This window comes from Humulus lupulus, chromosome 8 (genome assembly GCF_963169125.1).
Source record: "Humulus lupulus chromosome 8, drHumLupu1.1, whole genome shotgun sequence".
NCBI lineage: Eukaryota > Viridiplantae > Streptophyta > Magnoliopsida > Rosales > Cannabaceae > Humulus > Humulus lupulus.
This window is the reverse complement of record NC_084800.1, coordinates 23,281,422-23,302,592: the sequence shown is the minus strand read 5'-3', so window position 1 is coordinate 23,302,592 and position 21,171 is coordinate 23,281,422. Positions and strand designations below refer to the sequence as shown.

Below are 21,171 nucleotides of genomic sequence, written 5' to 3'. Positions count from 1 at the left end.
CAAATTTAGTTTATTGTTACATTTTGAATATTATTGTAATTTAAATATAATGAGAATAATGAAATATCCCGATTATGGGGGGATATCATCTGTACGATCCTGAGCCTATAAATACAAGGCTTATGGCATCATAAAGAGGACTTTTGGACTTTTGGGAACTTTGGATTCGAATTCTTATTTTCTAGAGAGAGAGAGTACTAGTATTTGAGAGAATTCTTATATTCTTGTAATCTGCATTGAAGAAACTCAGTTGACTCAGGTTCATCTGATCTTGAGTGCAGATCTATAATCACAACTCTAAGTGGATTAGGCTATTACCAACACATTGGGGCTGAACCACTATAAAAATCGTCTGTGTCGTTTATTTTCTCTTGAAGGTTTTATCGTTTTTGACGTTCACACGTCGTTGGCCAAAAACGCGGTCAACATAAACAACTTGTAAATTTTTTGAATAGCTCATGAGCAGTTTATATACTTAATGAAATACATCCTTTCCTTTTGATTGATTTTCCACCTTAGCCTGTTAATCACACTTAGAGCACATTTTTAACCAAAGGACTCGGGTAGCGGGTCAAATTTCCGGTTCACCGTTCACCGTAACTGTTCTGAGGTAACCAGGGCGTTACAGGGATAGTTAGTTGTTATCAATCCAATCCTGGATTGAGTCATTGGACAACAATAAAGAATATTCTCAAGTATCTTAAACATACTAGAGATTACGTGCTTATGTATTCAGGTGGAGACCTGAAACCCACTGGATATACTAATTCTGATTTTCAATTAGACAAAGATAGTCGAAAGTCAACATATGGATCAATTTTCACACTTGGAAGAGGTGTTGTAGTTTGGAGAACTATTAAACAATCCACTATTGCACACTCCACCATGGAAGCTGAATACATAGCAGCTTGTGAAGCAGCAAAAGAGGTTGTGTGACTCAAGAAGTTCTATATTTATTTGGAAGTTGTTCCATATATGGATCAGCCACTTGTTCTGTACTGTGATAACAGTGGGGTAGTAGCTAATTCAAAGGAACCCAAAAGTCACAAGAGGGTAAAGCACATCGAGATGAAATATCACTTGATCCGAGAGATAGTCAACCGATGAGATGTGGCAGTCTTGAAGATTGCCTCTGAAGATAATCTTGCAGATCCGTTCACAAAGAATTTATCTATTAAATCTTTTCAGGATCATGTAAGAAGCATGGGGGTTAGTGGAAATGCCTCATTTGCATTAGGGCAAGTGGGAGATTGTTGGGAATTATGCCCTTAAAGCAATTGTAGTAGACAATAGTTTTAATGAAATAAATGAATGAATTGAATTATTGTATATATGTAGCTTATGTACTACATTATTGCTAATAATATTAAGTAAATATCATAAAATTCCCAAGTTCATCTATGTGATCTCAATCTCATATTGGTGTGAGAGGATCGAGATTGAGATAATAAACTTAAATTGTTCGCAGTAAAATAAAGTTATGGAATCTTTAGATTAATTATTGCTAGTACGATCCACTAGTATTATGAATACATGTGACCTAGATCCGAGTTACTAGTGTAGTAGGACACTTTAGTGGATGTACTTTGCATGCTGAGAGTATGTAGAACTGGACCAGATGTGATTTAATAATACTTGTTTAAATATCATTTCGTAGTATTATAAAACACATCAAATGATGATCATATACAAATTGATCTTAATCCTGAAATTACTATGAACTCCTATATATGTCACTTGATCCTTTGATTCATATGTTACTGTTTGTCAGAATAATCAGGCTAAGAATTATTGTTTTGTGGAGTCAATGATGTATATGGCTGGGGACATAACTTAGCAGATATGGAATCTATACCTTCTTATAGATTGAATGATGATTCCTTATTGGGTTGCCCTTTGGAACTGAACAGGTTATTGAATCAAGATATAACTAAAAGGGTAAAACGATAATTTTATTCCCTTTAAATTATGAATCATCAATAGATGATTAATTTGTACGTAATGATTATATCAATGGACACTTTACGGTTACAATAAAGTACTCAGTAAATATATGTAATTAATTCTCAAGAGTTCAGTCTCATATTTATAGTGGAATAATCATGAGATTAATAAATATGATTATTGAATCAAAGAGTTTTGGTTAATGGTCTTTTATTTATTGGAGCTTGGAATTGTTGGTCCATAACAACACTAATCAAGGTAAGAGTTGATACAACAGTTAAACTGTGAATGAGCTATTTGAGAGAATATTTATTTTTTGGAATAAATATGCAATTATGTGATAATTAAAGTTGCACAATATATTATTGCATTTATGCAATTTTCGAAATTGTGTAGAAATAAAGTAAACCGATTTTAATCAATTATTTTATTTAAGTGTGAATAAATAAATATGGATAGTAAAAATTGGTTTTGATTATTACATTTATTTAATTAATAATAAGATGATAATGGAAATTCAAATTTTGAATTTTGAAATTTAAGTTGTTATATTTTCCTTAAAAAGATGATACCTTATTTGGATATCTAATATTAATTAATTAAAATAAAAACACATGAAAAAAATCAAAATCCTATTTTTCAAGGATAGGCCACACGCATAGGGCTTGGACTGCTCTATGCGTGTGGCACTTCTGATGTTATCAGAAGTTGGTTTTTTATTTTTAATTAATTAATAAAATATTTTAAAATGGGTTTTGAAATGGAATGTTAGATTTTTGTCTATTATCATTATTATAAAAAGATGATTGATTTTTCTTTATTATCATTATGTAATAATGTCTATATATTCAATATGATAGAAAATAGAAAGAACAAGTCATTACAAGTTTTTTACAGAGAAGAAAAACTATTATTTTTTTCACAAAGCAAAAACATTTTCTCTCTAGCCTAAAATAAAAAATCTCATGTGTTTAAAATACTTTTGATTCACAAAATTCATCATTGTTCTCTATGTGTCCACCCACATCTTGAGGTGTAGAGAACGTCTTGGAAGATCTAGGTGTGAGTACTCTAGCAAGGATAGGAAGATCGAAACATATACGAAAAGATTGAAGGATTCTTAATAGGCTACACGAAGTAAATTGTTTCAAATTATTTTTTATATTCATATTATATATTGATTAACATGTTGCATATTAAAGGATCCTCATATAAAATTGTTTATTCGAAATTTTTTGTTGTATACCAATACTGCAATCTTCTGCTGCGCACTAGAAATCGTTCCTAACAGCCCTAATCATGTATATCACATAATGGGTGCAGTTTTTTTACCTTAGGTCCGAGTGTACTGAAAAATTAGAACGACCATCGAGCACTATCCTGATCCCGAGCCCCTAGCGATAACCTAGTCACAACCAAGTATAGAATCTCGTCAATAACGAGCAAACACAAACTTCCGGATCAAGTCCTAGCATTCGGGACATCGAATTCTACTAAATTGGGTAGTAGGATCGATCCTAAGCCCTATGGTGGTTCCCACTCTCAAAACCTCCATTGGCCAAAATCTACCATTTACGTCGCGGCTCACCCTATTAGGGTCGCAGCGCCCCAGGCTAAGAGTCGCGACTCTCCAAACCAGAGAGCCCAACCCCCAAATACACTGGACACGAGCCGCGGCGCAGCCTATCAAGCGCCGCGACACAACCTTGCTTCATGAAATTGACCTGACATCTAAATTCTTGAATGTCGCAGCGCCCAAGAACAGGGCCGGGGGGCGACCCCGCGAAATCAGTTTTCTCAACTAGAAATCCACTGAAAAATCTCCCCAAATCTACACCAAACTCACCAATCAACCACACAACATCAATGGTACATCCCAGGCAGTAAATCCTGACTTTCCTTTGGATTAGAACACGCTAAACCATAAAGATCCAATTCAAAACTTAAGAAACTTAAGAAAACAGAAACTCAGAAATTCAAAGCCTAATTTACCTCTGATTATGTCGTTTCCCGCTAAATCCTCCGGCTATCAAGCTTCTAATCTTCCCTAGAATTGCTTTGACTGTAACCTTGCTTGAATCCGAGCCCTAGAACTCGAATTTCCTTCAAAAATGTAACAAGTGGCATAAAGGATAACGTGAGAGAGAGAAAAGTGTTTGAGTGTATCTTTTTGTTTTTGACAGGTTACTTCGAGCTCAAGTAACCTTAAGTAAAACCCATGGCTTGGGGTCCCAAAAATTCCACCGAGGGTAAAATAGTCAAAATTCCTAGAATTTCCTCCTGATCTCACTAACTCCCAATATATAATGAAATAATCATTCCCATTACCCAATATCTTGGTAATGTACTAAATACCAAAAATACCCCTTGACTCACCTCAAGTCAAGTATTAATCCCGTTGTGCCTTTCTCGCTAACTTGCTCTCTAGGATCGCTTCATGCCGAGTAACCCAAATATATCCACATAAGAATGTAGTCTTACACATATATCACATATATGCCAATTATACCCATAACGTGTCAAATTACGAAAATTGTCTTTTTGATAAGAAACAGGCCCACATGCATAATTAGTATACCTAAACATGCATATCAAGTCATATTATAATATAACTCACATAGTCATACAATGATAACACATATATATCACATAACCACATAATTTCCATAATTGGCCATTCTAGCCCCCTAATCAAGGGCCTAAGCTTTATTAGGCAATTTGGGACGTTACAATGGAGTTCTCCATTGAATTTAGTTGAAGATCGTAGAACTTGGAGTGCTCCCATGTTTACCAAAGAAGATATAGAAGCCTTTTATCAAAATTATCTTTCCTCGATTGGGCACATCTTCAGGAGAATTGCACCTTGGCAAGTTCTTTTAGAACAAGCTTGAATTGAAAACCAAGGTAGCCATCTTTGCGATGAAGAATAATTTTGAGTTTATGGTGAAGAAATCTGGTACTGATGTGTGGTACATTACCTGCAAGGATCCTGATTGTGGTTGGAGAATGAGGGGAAGAAAAAAAGGTGGTTTAAAATGTTTGAGATTACTGTCTATAACGATAAATACACTTGCTTGCAAGAAATATGAGAGAAGGACCACCGTCAAACAACATCGTGGGTTGTTGGCCACCTAATAAAGAGGAAATTTGCTACCGATGGTACTCGATACATGGTAAACAACATAAGGGAGGACATGAAGCACCATTATAGGGTTGAAATGAGCTATGAGAATGCATGGAGATGCAGAGAAAATGAACTTATGTATGTCAAAGGCACACCTGAGGATTCATACTCCAAGTTACCTGGATACCCGTGTTAGTTGGAGCAGAAGAATCCAGGTGCAATTATTGATTTTGTCATAGAAGATGGTCGTTTCTTGTATTGCTTATTTTTCCTTGGTGTTTCTAGAAGGGGATTTCAGTGTTGTCGTTCTGCCATTTGTGTGGATGGCACATTCTTGAAAACCAAGTATGGTGGCCACATTGTGTTGGTTGTAAATAGCCATTTGTTTACAATTGCGTTTAGACTGGTGGATAGTGACAACCATAACTCTTGAACTTATTTCATGATAGAATTTAAGGAAGGCATTGGGAACGTGGACGACATAGCTTTTATGGTAAGAAATGCATATCACCCATCCATTGGGATGAAATGGGTGAGAGGAAATATCTAGGTCCTGAAGCATTTCAGAGGACCAATGAGGCTATTGAGAAGATTAGAGCTTGGATGCTCGCTTATCAAAGTAGACATAAGAGCTATGTTGATCCCAAGCGTAGAGATATAGAGTTCCAGGCAGGGGGACTATGTTTTCCTTCGTGTTTCACCGTTGAGAGGGGCGAAGCGGTTTATGAAGAAGGGCAAGCTAAGCCCTAGGTTCATGGGACCTTTTGAGATCATGGAGAAGATTGGTCAATTAGCCTATATAATGGCTTTACCCCCATCGCTGTCAGGGGTTCATAAAGTATTCCATATTTCAATGCTTCAGAAATATGTGTCAGATGTAATTCATGTGTTAAATTATGAGGATCTGGAGCTACAGACAGATTTTTCCTATGAAGAACGACCAGTTCAGCACTTAGATTGAAAGGACAAAGTATTGAGGAATAAAATCATATCTTTGGTTAAGGTATTATGAAGGGATAATAAGGTCGAGGAAGGACCTAGGAATTAGAGTTAGGCATGCGAGGTAAGTATCCCGAGCTGTTCACGTAATTTTCGAGGACAAAATTTCTATAAGGAGGAGATAGTTGTAACGTCAAACAATTCCTTATAAGGCTTAGTGCCTTGATTAGGGGGGCGAGGAAGAAATTATGTGAATATTATGTGTTTATATGTGTGTTGACCCTCGTTTTGGTCACCTGACACGAAGTCAAATGCTTGATGTGATGGAAGGTGTTGAAATAAATCTAATGGAAAGAACAGTAAACGACACAACAAATTATAGTGGTTCGGCCCCACGAATTGGTAATGACCTACGTCTACTTAAGCTATTATTGATATTAATCCTCAGAGGAGTGATCAAAGAACTAGGGTTCTCTGAGTTTCACAAGCCTTAGAAGGATGAATAATACAATCGTAAGATAATAGCTCTAATTATCTTGTAAAGCATAAACTTAAACCAGCCAAAAGTCCCTTCCTTGAGCTATTTTCCTCTATTTATAGGCTCAAGGAGGATTACATCCATTAGTTACAGATATTCTTTCCTAAATAGTCAGATCATCAGAGATCATGGGAGATAATCTCGGATATGATTACAATTGTACAAAATTATCTCAAAAAATACGGAGTATACGACCAAGCTGGTCGTATATAAAATCCAAATATCATGTCAAGGGAATCTCACTGGTCGATGGTCGAACAGAACTTCTGCCAGGTGTTAGCCACGTGTTAAAAATGTCTGCCACATCATCAACGTCTGCTTTTTGGATAACAATGTGAATTAGTTGAATATTTATGTGATTATGTGAATTCCATGGGTTATATCATTATATGACTGATTAAGCATGTTTAAGTGTATTAAATGTGCGAACACATGCCCGCTTTTATTTAAGATAGCATATTTGTAATTTTGACCCGCTGATGCTATAATTGTGATTAAATGATATTATATGATTGAGACCACATTATTATGTGATGTTTAACGCCCAAACTGTGCATCCACTAAGCAGTGATTATAGTAAAGATCGGCGATCGATTCCACAAGGAGGTAACTAAGAGCAAAAATATTAGTAGAAAATAAACACAAAAGGTTAGTGAAATATAATGAAAGGGAAATGGATTTATGATTTTTGGTTTGAGAGTTTGATTGTAAATAAAGCAAATAAAAATAAGATGTAAACCAAGATTAGATAATAGAAAGGCATCAAGAGTCACCCATATGCATTATTTAGCTATTTAGATATTTGATTCATAAAATTTACACAAATAAATAGTTCACATCCCAACTACTTATTTGGAGGATTTAACATTAAAGTGCATGAATGTTTCTCAAAAATATGTTTGAACAAATATTTTCTTACTTTGGAAGCAATATGTTAATCTTATGGAAAATCTAAGAATGACACTATACCATTAGGCCATAATGCAATAAAAGAATGAACATAAAACTAAGCATAATATTATTTATACTAACTTTAAATACATAGAAAAGCATGACTAATTATATACATAATATTAGCAACAATAAATAAAGATGATAGAAGAACATAAACTACTCAAATGTATAAACCTTAAAGACACATATATTGAATCAAAAATATAAATAACATCACTTTGCATATGAGATCATCTATGACCTTCTAAGGAAGATTAGTTCATTATGCACATCATTCTCACAAAAATTCTATAAAGAAATATGAGAACAAAAGTGAGAGGAAATTTTGTTATAGTTTATTTACTCTTAAAATTACATTCCAAGTAGATAAAAACAGCTCTTATTGCCTAAAAGGGACTAAAATAAATAAATAAATAAGTTTTTGGTGTTTGCAAATAAATATAATATCAATAATAAAATTTGATTATTTAAAATCAAATTATATTATTAATGTTATTATTTATAGTATTATCATGGTTATTTTTGGCATTTACATTGCATGAGAGTTGAGTGTGAGCAAAATAAGGAGTTGATGGGATTGCAAAAGTCCAAAAATGAGCAGAAAATGGCAACTAATGTGATTGGGCAGCTCTAAGAGAAGGGACATGCAGATTGGGCTTAGGTTGAGCTGAAGGAGAAAGGAGAGGCCCAGGCTCAGCTGGACCTGGGTCGGGTGGGCACAGATCCAGGTCGCAAGCAGTTCTAGGTGGCTGAGGCGGATGCGTGGCGCTCTGAGGATGTGCCACGTGGCGGGTACAGGAGGCCCGAACTGGGCCTGGAGAAGTGGGTCATATGGGAGAAACAGGTTAGGCTGCTTTCTTGGACATTTTTCTTTCACTTTTGCCGTTTTTTTATCTTCTTTTCAGATTTAATTCTTTTATTTTCTCTTAATTTCAAAGTACCAAAATACATTTTATTTCCTACAAAATAACACAAATTAAATTAAAATCAAATATTTTCAATTTAAAAATATATCATATAAAATTCATGACAATATTAATTAAAACTTAATTTATTTTGGCATTCAATAAATGTGCACTTTTCACCACTAATCACGTAGATATATTTGAGATATTCGGCATGAGTCATCCTTTTGAGCAAGATAGCGGTTTAGTCACAACAGAGACTTATACCCGGCTCAGGTAAGCCAAGCGGTATTTTGGTAATTCAGTGAGTTACCGAGACTCATTGGACTATGAGATGTATTTTGGGAAAAATAGTGATATTTCGGGATTGGCAGAATTAATTGGGAATTATAAGTATAATGTGAGGCAAGAGTGTAAAATATCAATTTTGCCCTTGGGGGCTTAAAGGGGAGGATTAAGTGGCCATGGGTATTTTGGTCTTTTTGAGACCATTATGTATAGGCTAAGGCTAAGTTATCAACTCAGAAAAATAGAACACTATCTCTCACTCCTCCCTCGCGTTCTCTCTCCCTCTATCTAAGTTTTTTTGAAGTTTTGGAAGAGAAACCTTGAATCCTAAGTTGGGAAATGATATTTGGGAAATTAGGAGTTGTTTAGGGTACCAGCAACTAGAAGGATTCGAGCTTGTTGCAAGGAATCAATAGGTAAGCTCTGTTTTTCCTTGGTTTGGGGTATCTTTTCCGTGTTCATTGGGATAGGTTTGATTTTGTGTTTTGGTTGAGTTTTGAGGTTGGTTTTCTCTATTTCTGAGCTGTTGAGACTGTTTCCATGGTCCATTTTGAGTAAAATCATGTTTTGGAACAATTTTTGATAGGTTTGCGATTTTTAAAATCGCTGGTTTTCTGGATTCGCAGGGTCGCGCCGCGGCATTGTTCTTGGAGTGCCGCGACCCTCATGAACTCAGAGAGGCAGGGAGATGCCTCGAATCGCCTTAGCGCCGTGGCGCTAGGTGGGTTATGCCGCAGTGCATTCCCTCTGGTTTTGGGCTCGGGGCTCTTTGACCTGTTGAGCGTCGCGACCCTTAGTGGGGGGCGCCTTGGCTCTAATTAGGGAAAAATTAGAAATTAGGTTTTGTGTTATGGGAACCCAAACCTAAGGTGTCGGGAATGGTTCTACTACATGGGTTAGTAGAATTCAGGGTCCTGGAGGTTAGGACTCAGTCTGGAAGCCTTTATTAGTTCGTTATTGATAGTTATTCCTTGTTATGGTTGTGACTAGGGTGAACCGTTAGGCTTAGGAAGAAATGATCGTACTCGGCGTTGTCATATGTTATTCACTCAGGACCTGAGGTATGAAAATTACACCCGGTCTCTGTTTAGGGCTTGATCCAATTATAGAACATGGTTATAACCATGCTTAGAATGTTTATTAAACATGTTGATTGCGATGTGCTTACTTGTGTTAAGTAATGACTGCTTATCTGTTATATCTGATTGAAAGGCTCGGCTTATAAGTCGAGAGTTTATCGATTATATTCATTTGAAAAGCTCGACTTATAAGTCGAGGATCTATCTATTGTATCTGATCAAAAGTTCGACTTATTAGTCAAGGTAAGGATGCACATTTTCCCCATCGAGACAGGGCCCCACAGGGACCCGCCCCGTATTGGGGTGGGGACGGGGATAACTTTCAATCCCCGAATGTTAAATGTGGCGGGGACGGGGATAGCACTCCCTGCTCCAACGGGGCCCCATTTAATTTTTTATATATTTTGTAGTATTTTATATCTTTCTTTATGTGTTTTTGTAGTATAGTAGTAATTTTTTTAATATTTTAAATTTTATTTAGGATAGTGTTTAATATTTTAAATAATAAATATTATGCAATATTTTTATTTACATATAATTTACAATTTTTATTTTAAACTTTTAATTTAAAATTTATTTTTTAAATAAATGGGTTCCCCGTAGGGATTCCCCGCCCCAATAGGGGATTCCCCACCCCGTCCCCGACGAAGAATAAGCGGGGATGGGGATTAGAAATATAAATGGGGATGGGGACGGGGGGAGCACTCCCCGCCAATTCCCTGCCCCGTGTGCATCACTAGTCAAGGGTATATTTGGTTTAAAGGCTTGACTTATAAGTCGAGGGTTTACAAGGCTCGATTTATAAGTCGAGGGCGACAATAGCGTGTTGAACATCGGCTGATGTGGTTAAGCTAACCCGGAAGCGTGGTATATGCTTGAACGGCCCTATGGTGGCCTGAAATATAAAGTGCTAGGTATGCTGGCCAACCCTAAGGCTGGTTATACAGGGAACATGGCTTATACCCTAAGTTGAGGGCGAAAGGCTCAACTTATGAGTCGAGGGCGGAAATAGTGTGCTGAACGTCAGCCAATAAAGTTAGGATAACCCAGAAGCGTGGTATATGCTTAAATGACCTTATGACCGCTTGAAATATAAAGCGCCAAATACGCTTGGCCAGCCCTAAGGCTGGTTATACAAGGAATAGGGCATTGGGCCCGGTGTTGCTCTATAGTCACTTATCTGCATTAAATGCATGCACGAGTAGGGTTATTACTGCTAAGCATGCTAATTATAATTATGTGATCTGATTATTTACTGCTTATGAGCATGAATATGTTTTCTTCCTGACCATCAGCTCACGGGTGCCATATGGTGCAGGTAAAGGAAAGGAAAAGTTGGACCAGCCATAAGTTGGAGCGCTTTAGGGGCATCATGTACATATGCGGCCTGCTCGATCGCCATGATAGGGTATCTGTTGGAAATAGGGTTGGACCCTGATTTTGCCGCTTAGGTCAGCTTTTGTATTCATTTTGAGTTTGTAACAGTTTTAAACTCTATTGAGATCCCATGTATCAAACTCAAACTCTTTTAATGGAATGCTTGACTTTTGACCGAAATTTTTAGCTCCTAAACCTGGTGTTAGTTTCATTTACACGTTTTAAGTCAAATGACTCATTTAGCGAGTTAAGCATTATTTGAATTACACAATGTAATGGTCCAAGATTAGGAGGAAGTTACATTCTTCAAGCTTCTTTCTTTCAACCTTACGCAACATCCTGGTGCAATAGAACCCCAGAAAAATTAAACTCCTTGGCCTTGAAGAATGCCTTTGCCTGTTTAATTAAGTCATGCCTCTGAAACTGCTCTATAAGGGTTACCATGTGAGCAACTCCCCCTTTAAGTAACACGGGTTGGAAAGTGCTTCTCCAACGGTACAATAAGTCCAGGCATCTACAAAAAAAAAAAAAAAAATAGAAGCACGTAATAACATAAAACAAATTTAAGTAATCTGGTAACCATAGAGGCCTGTCGAGGTACAACAATTTATAAGCCTGTCTATTTTCATGGACCCTGTCGAGCCCTGTTGAGGCACAATTAAATTCAGTTAATAATTTTATTTAAATTAATATGGTAATCATCGAGACCCATCGAGCTCTTCCGAGGTAACATTTACATATATGTGCAATTGAGTTGCATCGAGCCCTATCGAGGTCTATCGAGGCACACTCAAATTCTACAACTATCTAAGCCTATCGAATACCATCGTGGCATGTCGAGGTCAATCGAGCCTGGTCGAGGTACTAAAACTCCTACAATTCCCAATTCTTTCGATTTCTATCAAGGCCTGTCGATTTCTATTGAGCTACCGGTCATCGAGGCCAGATGAGGCCTTTTGATTTCTATCGAGGTAGGTCAAAAAACTTGAAAAAAAACCCAGATTTCATATTTCTCAACTCCGATCTATCATATGAATAAAAATTAACAAATAAAAGAGGCCCAGATAATATATTGCAAAATAAACAATTAAATCCATCACCTTCGCCTACTTCGGGGTTGTTTCGTCGATGTATGGGTCGTTCTCTTACCCGCCTACTCCAGTCGTCCCCTCTGACGAGATCCCTTGCCAATGATACGCAGTCATGGTCGTGGAAGACAATGCCCATGAATTCGCTTAGGTTCCGATTGATTACCCCGTATATTTGAGGGTTATTTTTTGGGATTTGGGTTTCAGGATCGAGAGAGTAAGGGTGAGAATAGAGAGAGGTTGAGAGAATAGAGTGAGAGAGTGTGAAACAAATGTCAAGGGTATTTTGAGAACTAAGGGAAATAATAGGATCAAATTGACATGTGTACAGTGGCTAGGATATTTTTTATTTATGACTCCTTTTTGTGCATAACTACCCAAATTTCCCTTTTGCTTTTTCTTCAGTTTTGTGCAGTTATTCCCTCTTCTCCACCTGTGTACACCCTCCTCCATAGTCTTCTCTTCCACATTTGTCTTATCTTCTCCATCACCACCATGCTTCTTCATAAATATGTTGACATACAACATCTCCACTACCGCTGGATGCTTTGTTTTGCTTCACTAGATCGTTGGTTCGGTAATTTTCAGATCATTGATCATCTTCTCAACACCATGGTTTCGCTCCTCCCTCTCACAGATCAAGAGCCATTGAATCAAATTACTTTCCAATGGATCATGGCCAATCTTCTAATTCATTTTGGCTGTGTATGAGATAAACAAAGGGTCATATCAGGGGAGTCTTGACATTTTATCAACCACTATATAATGCTACACACACACCAAGTGTTTTGCAAAATGTCTCAAGGGATACTATTGCTAGAAGTCATTTTTGGATCCAAGTCTACAGGCTCTCTTTGCTTAGAGACAACATACAGGTATTACTGGGAGAGTCATGGCATTTCAGCAGTCATAACATTACTGCTATTTCTCAGCCACGTAGACTATTGAAAAAGTTGTTCATTCCTCCATGAAGGTTGAAGCTCTACATAGATGTAGCGTTGCTTTTATGTCTGAAAAGCTACTTAATTTGCAACAAACAATTGCTTATTTTGAAAATGATTCTTGTATTAGTTTCACATGGAGTCATTCAAGACTGTACTCATCTTAATGAGTTTTATTCTGATCTTGTATCCAATTTCCCTAGAGCAAAGTATTATGGCAAATGTTTAGGCCAAAGTTGTTCTGATGGTGGATACTTATTATGAATGACTAAAGAATGTTCCGCCTCTAATATTGTCTATTGTATTTCATGATTGCAATGATGAATATAAACACTTTCTCTAAAAAAAATAAAAAAAACTCACAATAGTTAATATTGTCGTAGTACAATGTAAGGATTTCTCGACTACATTTTTTATTTTTTTTTAAAATAAAAACTGCAAAACAATATTAGAAAGGACCATGGGTTCATTTTTAGGTGTAAGTAAAATTAAAGTTAAAAATAAACGAAAAAAAACTGAACAGGTACGTGCATTGTGATTACATGTTACAGGGAGATTAAAAGTAAAAGAAAAAACCGCACAGCTACTGGCATACGAAATGTCTGCCTAGCATATTTTTCCTATATATATATTAATAACATTTATTATAAATAATAAAAAGAAATGGGAAAAATGGAGAGAAGTGGGGACATGGAATCAAAAGACGGTCTGATATGGTTGCTCTGTCATGTCGGTGAACTATGATGATGATTGATTGAATTGAATTTGTCATAACAGAATGATACACAGATATTTGGGTGTAAGGATCTTTAATCATTAATATTAATGGGTCTTAATGTTTGTACCAATTTGCATCATTGTAGTTGTACCTCTAATTTTATTAAAACATCAAAGAATAACAGTTGCTACCTTTAAAATTAGAGAAGTCGTTAAAATTATTGGAATGTCATGAGTAATATCATAAAATTACAATTTTTTATTTATTTATTGTAATTTACAAAATTGACAATTTAAACATCTATATCAAATAGACTCATAATTGGAATTAATTTCTTTTTTTTTTTAATTTATGACATCAATCAATTTTTTTATTTCTTTTTATTTTACAACTTAATGTTTATTTTCTTTCAGAAAAATGTTTTACAATATATATGTAACGACCCAAATTCGCTATTAAGGCTTAAGGGCCTTGAGTAGTATGCTTAAAGGGCATAATGAGTTTCTGTGTGTGACTTTAATGAGTTTAATGCATGATTATGATTTGATGCACGTTATATGACTATTTGATTATTTGTGATGCATGACTATGTGAATTAGTATGCATGTAGACCTAATTGAGCATATTTGTAATTTGGCCATGTTGGGCATGAATGTGTTGATATCTATGATCTATGACTCGAGACGATCCTAGAGTGAGCGGGTTAGCGGAAAAGTTAAAGCGGGAATCTATACCCGGCTTGGGTTAAGCCTGGGGAGTTTAAATGAGGGTTCGGAAATATATTGAGATTAATCTTGATGATGAGGAATGTATATTTGGTGATTAATCAGGTATTGGGTAGCGAGCGGGAATTATTAGGAACACTTGAGGAATTATTGGGAATTTGGGTAACATGACTAAAATGCCCCTTTATGGGCATAAATGTTTAGAATTATTAAGTGAGGGCATTTTGGTCTTTAGGCTTGGAAGAGATGAGTTAAGGAGGGCTTTATACTTAGTGGATTTTGTAGAGAAAAGTTATAGGCTGAAAAGAAAGAAAGAAGGAAGAGAAAGGAAAAGAGAGAAAAGCTGAAGGGTTTTGTCCAAAGAATCGGTTAGTGGCTCTCCCAACCATTTTCCTTCATTTTTCTTGGAGTCAAGCTCAGTGGTGAGCTAGGGTAGGCTGAGCATCAAGGATCCTAAGCTAGGCTTGAGGATTGGCAAGGGGTTAGCAAGATCACATCAGAAATTGAGGTAAGTTCTTGGGGGTTTTCTGTTTTAGGTCTTGACTGGTTTGAACCGTGTTGTTGAGCTAAATGGATGGGGTTTTTGGGGAAAACAGGTCAAGGTTGTGAAGGTGCAAGCCAAGGAGGTCTAGGGTTCAATTCAAGGTCGAAATTCCACCCACGGTATGATTTCTAAGACCCTATCCTTGTTGTTTGAGTGAATTTCTGGTTTTTGGGTTCATTGTGTTAGATTTTGAGTTTTGGATTGCTTGAGCTTGGGATTGAGTTCATGGGATGCTTGGGATGAGTGTGAGGTGTGGTTATGTGTGTTTTTGGGTTTGGAAAAGGTTTGGGCAAGTTTGGAGTTGAAATGGGAGAAGAAAATTGCAAGATGCGATTTTGGGTTTGGTCTGGCTGCAACTAGCGCTACAGCGCTAGTCAGGGGGCGTTGTAGCGCTAGCCCCTGTTTCTGATGGGGTGGTTCTGCTTGTAGCGCTACAGCGCCCTCTTTTGAGCGATGTAGCGCTGCACTGTTCACAGAGAGGATTTTTGGGCTTTTGTGAAGGGATTTTGACCTAGGGTTCGGGGCTCGATTCCGCCACTTTGTTTTGGGGATCTAGGACTTCCCGGGGGCTCGGGATTAGTCCCGAGGCTAGGTTTTGGACTTGAGGTTGGTGATGACTTTGACTTGTGGATTTTTGCTTAGGTAAGCGCTAGGGCTCGGGTAGGATCGTGCTCAAGGAGTCAAGTGATCAAGGCTACCGAATCTAAAGGTAAGAAAACCGTAACACCCGAGAATAGGGCATGGGCCCACTGTGTGATTGCGGAGCATGGTCCTAGATTTTATTATGTGCAAATGTGTAATCTTAGATGAACTATTATATGTTTGAATGGTTATTTCAGAATGTATTATATGTGTGATAATAATGAAATGAACGGCTAAGGCCGAGAGCGGCGAAGGCCGGGTACGGCCTTGGGGCCGAAAGTAACGCTCAGCACATGGGATGCTATAGCCAGGATGGGACCCAAGGGATACATGAGCTATCCTGCGGTGAGGACCGAGACCCCAAGCTTTGGTAAGGCCTCTGGGGCGGCATGGCCGTGCTTGTTTAATCTGATGGTTTTCCTATTTATCAGTGAATTATGCCAGCTATATTATTCGCATATGTTATGTACTATTTAGGTTTTCTTGCTGGGCTTCGGCTCACGGGTGCTCCGTGTGGCAGGTAAAAGCAAGGAGTCAGTCAACCGGCCATGAGTATGGAGAGCGTGGGGGCGGCGCGTACATGTTCGGCCTGCCCGACTGCTTTGGTTGGGGGCATTTTGTATATGGCTGTATTAAACCATTCTTTTGATAGTTGATCAAATGTAAATCTATTTTTGAGTTGTAAATATTTTGTAAACCTTATTTTGGGATCTCAGATGTTTTATACTTAACGTTTTCAATTAAGCTAAACATTTTAAAAGAGTACAGCCTTAAATTCTGATTTATTCACACTTTTGGTTTTAGAAACCACTTAGAGTCCGTCAAAAGCACGATTTCTGTTTTAAACTCACTAAGTAACGGCTCTAAGGTAGTAGGGCGTTACAATATATATATATATATATATATTGATTTTGGCTGTATAAAACAGTCAAAGTTTAAGAAATGATATATGGTATAATTTTCTTTATTATTTTTTTATACTTTTGCAAAAGGGTTTTTCTAAATTATTTCTTATACTATTAATATTTTAAAAATATAATACATATACAAATATTAATAATAACAAAATCTCCATCCACAAGATATTTAAATGCTGCAAATTCCACAAGATATAATAAAAATAATTTATATTTATCCAATTTTCTTGGGTTAGAACTTATTTGAATTCAAAATAAGCTTAATAAAACATCGGTTTGTTGTGAATAAGAATATTTTTAGAGATCCTAATATTCTGAATACTTCAGACATTATAATGTTTTATCCACTGATCCGATAACATAATTAACAAATAAGATATTATATTACTTTCGATGAAATACATTAATATAATTCTCTTTATTCGGTCATCTCATCTAATAAAAATGAGTAAAAATTATTTAAGGATTGCCCAATACTGGAAAATGTGACATAATACTATTAATGCAAATCAATATTAAATCTCATTAATAGTTATAGGCTGAATAAAAATTATCACATCATCACCCATAATTAATAATAACAATAACCACAAATAAACATGTATACCTGGTTATTATTAGATATTAAATAAATAAAAAAGGTATATGCCCGATATCCTCTTATGGGAAACCAAATTAAATATTTTTAAAATATATATTTCTTTAATTAATTACAACAAAAATAAAATGAAAAATTTATTATTAGAAAATTTCATGAAAAGAAACTTCCTGAAAAGTAAGTTTTTGTTATAAAAAAAATTAAACAAATTAGTTACGAAAGTTGATTTGAAAAGTCCTAAAAACTATAATAAACACCTAAGAGTACTTTTTAAAAATATCGTTCAAATACTGCCCAAGATTACAAATATTCCTAAAATCAATTGGCTAGATTTTGTAAGAGAGACAAATCATTTTTCGAAAGTATTATTCCTTTTTATTTTATACCATTGTCATAGGAATTAAGCACAAAACATTATCTGGCCTAATATACTGTATAGGATATTATTCTAACCGGTGCTTTTTTCTTTTTCAATTTTGGTTAATAGTTAACAGTCATTGCTAATTTTAATTCATATATTCAACTATATTCACTCAATGCCTAAACTATGCCAATAGATTGATACATTAATTGAGATAAAAGAAAGAAAAAAATCATATCGCCATCATATTAAATTTGAGAGCTATAATTAAAAGTTGTCCATTAATTTAATAAAACTCAATGTCACTAAATTCTCACGCCTATAAATATATAATTACTGCAAGATTTGAAAAACTCGACAAGAAGAAAAAGAAGGGCCTAGACATACTATTCTTCAAAGCTAGAGTTGAAATGTAAGACATGGCCATTAATGTTGAAGGAAACAAAAGGAAACAAGTGATGAAAGAGGCAACTTTTGTCAAAATTACTCATCATCTCCCTTAATGGCTGTAACCATCCTCATTTAAAGCTAATTTTGTCTATTTTTATTATTATTATTATTATTATTATTATTTTGAGAGGGTGCTTATTCTGTCTATTCAATCCAACTCATAAAGGGCCTTAAAACAAAGAAAACAAAATGTAGTCTTTCTTTCTTATATCAAATTATGGTTAAAGAGTAAATTTGATAGAGAGTATCAAAGTTTGCCTCTTTGGCTAGCTCGCCTCAAATTTTAGAGGGTCCACATCACTTTGCTGATCCCAAGAATACCTTTACAATCTCTGAGACTCTGCCAAAGAAATGGGAATTATGGGATCAATGAGATTCTTACCTCTTGTTCTTCTCAAGATAGAGACCCAATTAAGAAATTTGAGTTCTGTCTTTTTTCATAATATTCTCAAACTATTTGCATTTTTATGTTGTTGGGTATTTTCAGATACTGTTGGAAGTGAAAAATACTAAATTTACCGAGTTGGGTAAGTTGCATTTACTGAACATTGGCTTGAAATTAAGAGGAAAAGCACAGAAAACAGAGACCCAAATATACAAGTCTACTAAAGGGATTTTTTTAAACCAGAAGAGTAACAAATTTACACATGTACTTACATGAAACCCCCAGCCCAAACCATCTCTATTAGATCTAATTGAAACAAAAACATGATGAACATTGAAACACTATTCAAGCACCATAAAAAATTCAAAACTCAATAACCAAAAAAAAAAATCTAATAGTTTTTCTAATTTCTATGAAATTCATGAACCTAATCCCTCTACCATCCTGTGACGACGAAGACCCACATCATCAAATCTGTTCATTAAATTAATCACCAATACATAACATACCCCAATATACTCCAAATCTTCGCCGGTAAACTCCACCGCCGGTTACCGCGATCTACGTTTTCCGTTTGTAGTAGTGCTAGTAGTCTTCGTTCTCCGATTACTCTTATCCTTAGGGGCTTTGCCAAAGGGGCTGCATAGCCCACATGCTGATACCTTCGGCGAAGGCGGTTCAATCGCCGGAGCAACCTTGCCTGTTCGGTAGCCACGTCCGCCGTTGGATCGGCTTCTATCAACGGTGTTGATTGGTTTTAGGGATTTGACGGGGTCAACGTCCGCCTTCTGATCCTGATCTCCTTCTCCGTGGGTTTTTTCTTGGGCTTGTTTTCTTTCTTGCTCTTCTTTTTGACTCAGCTGATGTAGCTCTCCCAAGAACCTATCGTCCCATACCATACCTGACGAGCCTTGCCTCCTAAACGACGTTACAGATCTCTGCAAACCAGCCATGGCTCCTCTCTTTCTCTCTCTCTTACTCTCTGGATCTTTCTATATGGAGAATATGGACACTTGGCTTTATACAAAATATTATAATTTTCGTTTATGGTATATTTATAGGGTTGAGAATTTAAAAAAGGAGATGAGATATATCTACACACTCAACATTTAATTTATTTATTTTTGTAATTGGGTTTATTAAGTATATATATTAAACTGTGACATTTATGTTAAAAAATAAAAAAAAAATTGTAGTTAAGTTGTCTACTATGGCTGACCTGGCTTTGGTGGTTTGGCCATTCTCTAAAGCAAAGCTAGCCGCCTTGTTTTATTTTTCAGTTTAGAATTAATTATCAAATATTATTAATTATCCAGATTGTACTTGAAAAATCAGTTCATTTTTAGGATTATCTAATATTAGTGTGATATTATTTATATTTTTCATATCTGTTGAAATTGAATATCTTAAATTTGACTTTCAAATTAGTTTTGGATGGCGATATATTATATATATATATATATATATTTTTTAAATAGATATTATTTTTTTTTTCTTTTTTTTTTTATTTAAAAAAACAAGTGAAAATGTCAGCACAGTTACCACATCATGCGCCATGCATTTAGTTTATAGTTTATAATATTTCAAGTATTTTTTTAATTAAAGTAATTTTATTTTGTTACCTACCTTTACATTTGTAAGAAGTAATAAGGACATGTTATGGTGATCAAATCCACACCTTCTTTCAATATTTTTATTATTTAAAATATAATAATATATCTTTCAATATTTTTATTATTTAAAATATAATAATATATCTTTTCAAATAGTAATATATTTATTACTGGTTCACTTAACTGAAATTACTCCAACAACCACGTTGATAAAGCAAAGAGAATAGGGTGAAAATAATAAAAATATTATTTTTAATTTTTATTAAGAATTTAAAGTGTGGTTCTGTTATTTGACACCAGGTTCTTCGTATTTAATATTTTTTTGTCAGTACGTATTTAATATTTTTATATGCGAGGATTAAGATAATAAAAAGATTAAAAAATCAATGCTTTCATTAGACAAAATTATGAGGTTTTTATAAATATTAAATATAGTATATATGTAGATTTAAACTGTTTATTTATTGACTTATTTATATTTAGTTTTATATTTTAATTTTGAATTATCTTATGATTTGTATTTTTTTCTTCTAATTAATATATATTGATCAATAAAAAATATGTAGAGTTATTTACTAAATCTATAATCTTTAGAAAGAAAAAAACGTTAAAAATTATCTTATTTAATATAACTTTTGAAATAAATACATTATTTTTTTTTACATTATTATATTTTAATATAGTGTTTTATTGATTAAATAAGTGTTACAAAAAATGATTATTTAATCTAAATGGGAGAACCAAATATTATTTTAAATAATATAATATTAAATTAAATAATGTGACAAAATATGATTTGTCACACATTATAATATATTATTGAGAATTACAAAATTAGACATATGTGTGTGCTCAAATGTTTACAAAATCAGTTATAAATTAGTAATTCTAAAATATTATTCAATAATGTGTAGATTGAGAGTTGCACATTTGTGTCTGAATTTCATAGAGCCATTATGAAATATGGTTGTTAAAAACATGTTTTTAACTCCAATTAGGTGTATGGAGTTTACAAAATCATGTGAGAATAGATTGTGACGT

The 21,171-nt window shown here is 35.0% G+C and overlaps 1 protein-coding gene across 1 annotated transcript; it reads right to left on the bottom strand.

Annotated features, from left to right (window-relative positions):
* Positions 1-18,735: 18,735 nt before the first annotated feature.
* LOC133796358 (uncharacterized protein At1g15400-like) lies at positions 18,736-19,551 on the bottom strand. Its single transcript, XM_062233836.1, has one exon. It carries the CDS (start codon positions 19,468-19,470, stop codon positions 19,069-19,071), a length of 402 nt encoding a protein of 133 aa, XP_062089820.1. The 5' UTR covers positions 19,471-19,551; the 3' UTR covers positions 18,736-19,068.
* Positions 19,552-21,171: the final 1,620 nt, after the last annotated feature.

Excerpts from the sequence above, each read along its gene's own strand:
- LOC133796358 (XM_062233836.1), bottom strand. The coding sequence starts at position 19,470 with ATGGCTGGTTTGCAGAGATCTGTAACGTCGTTTAGGAGGCAAGGCTCG.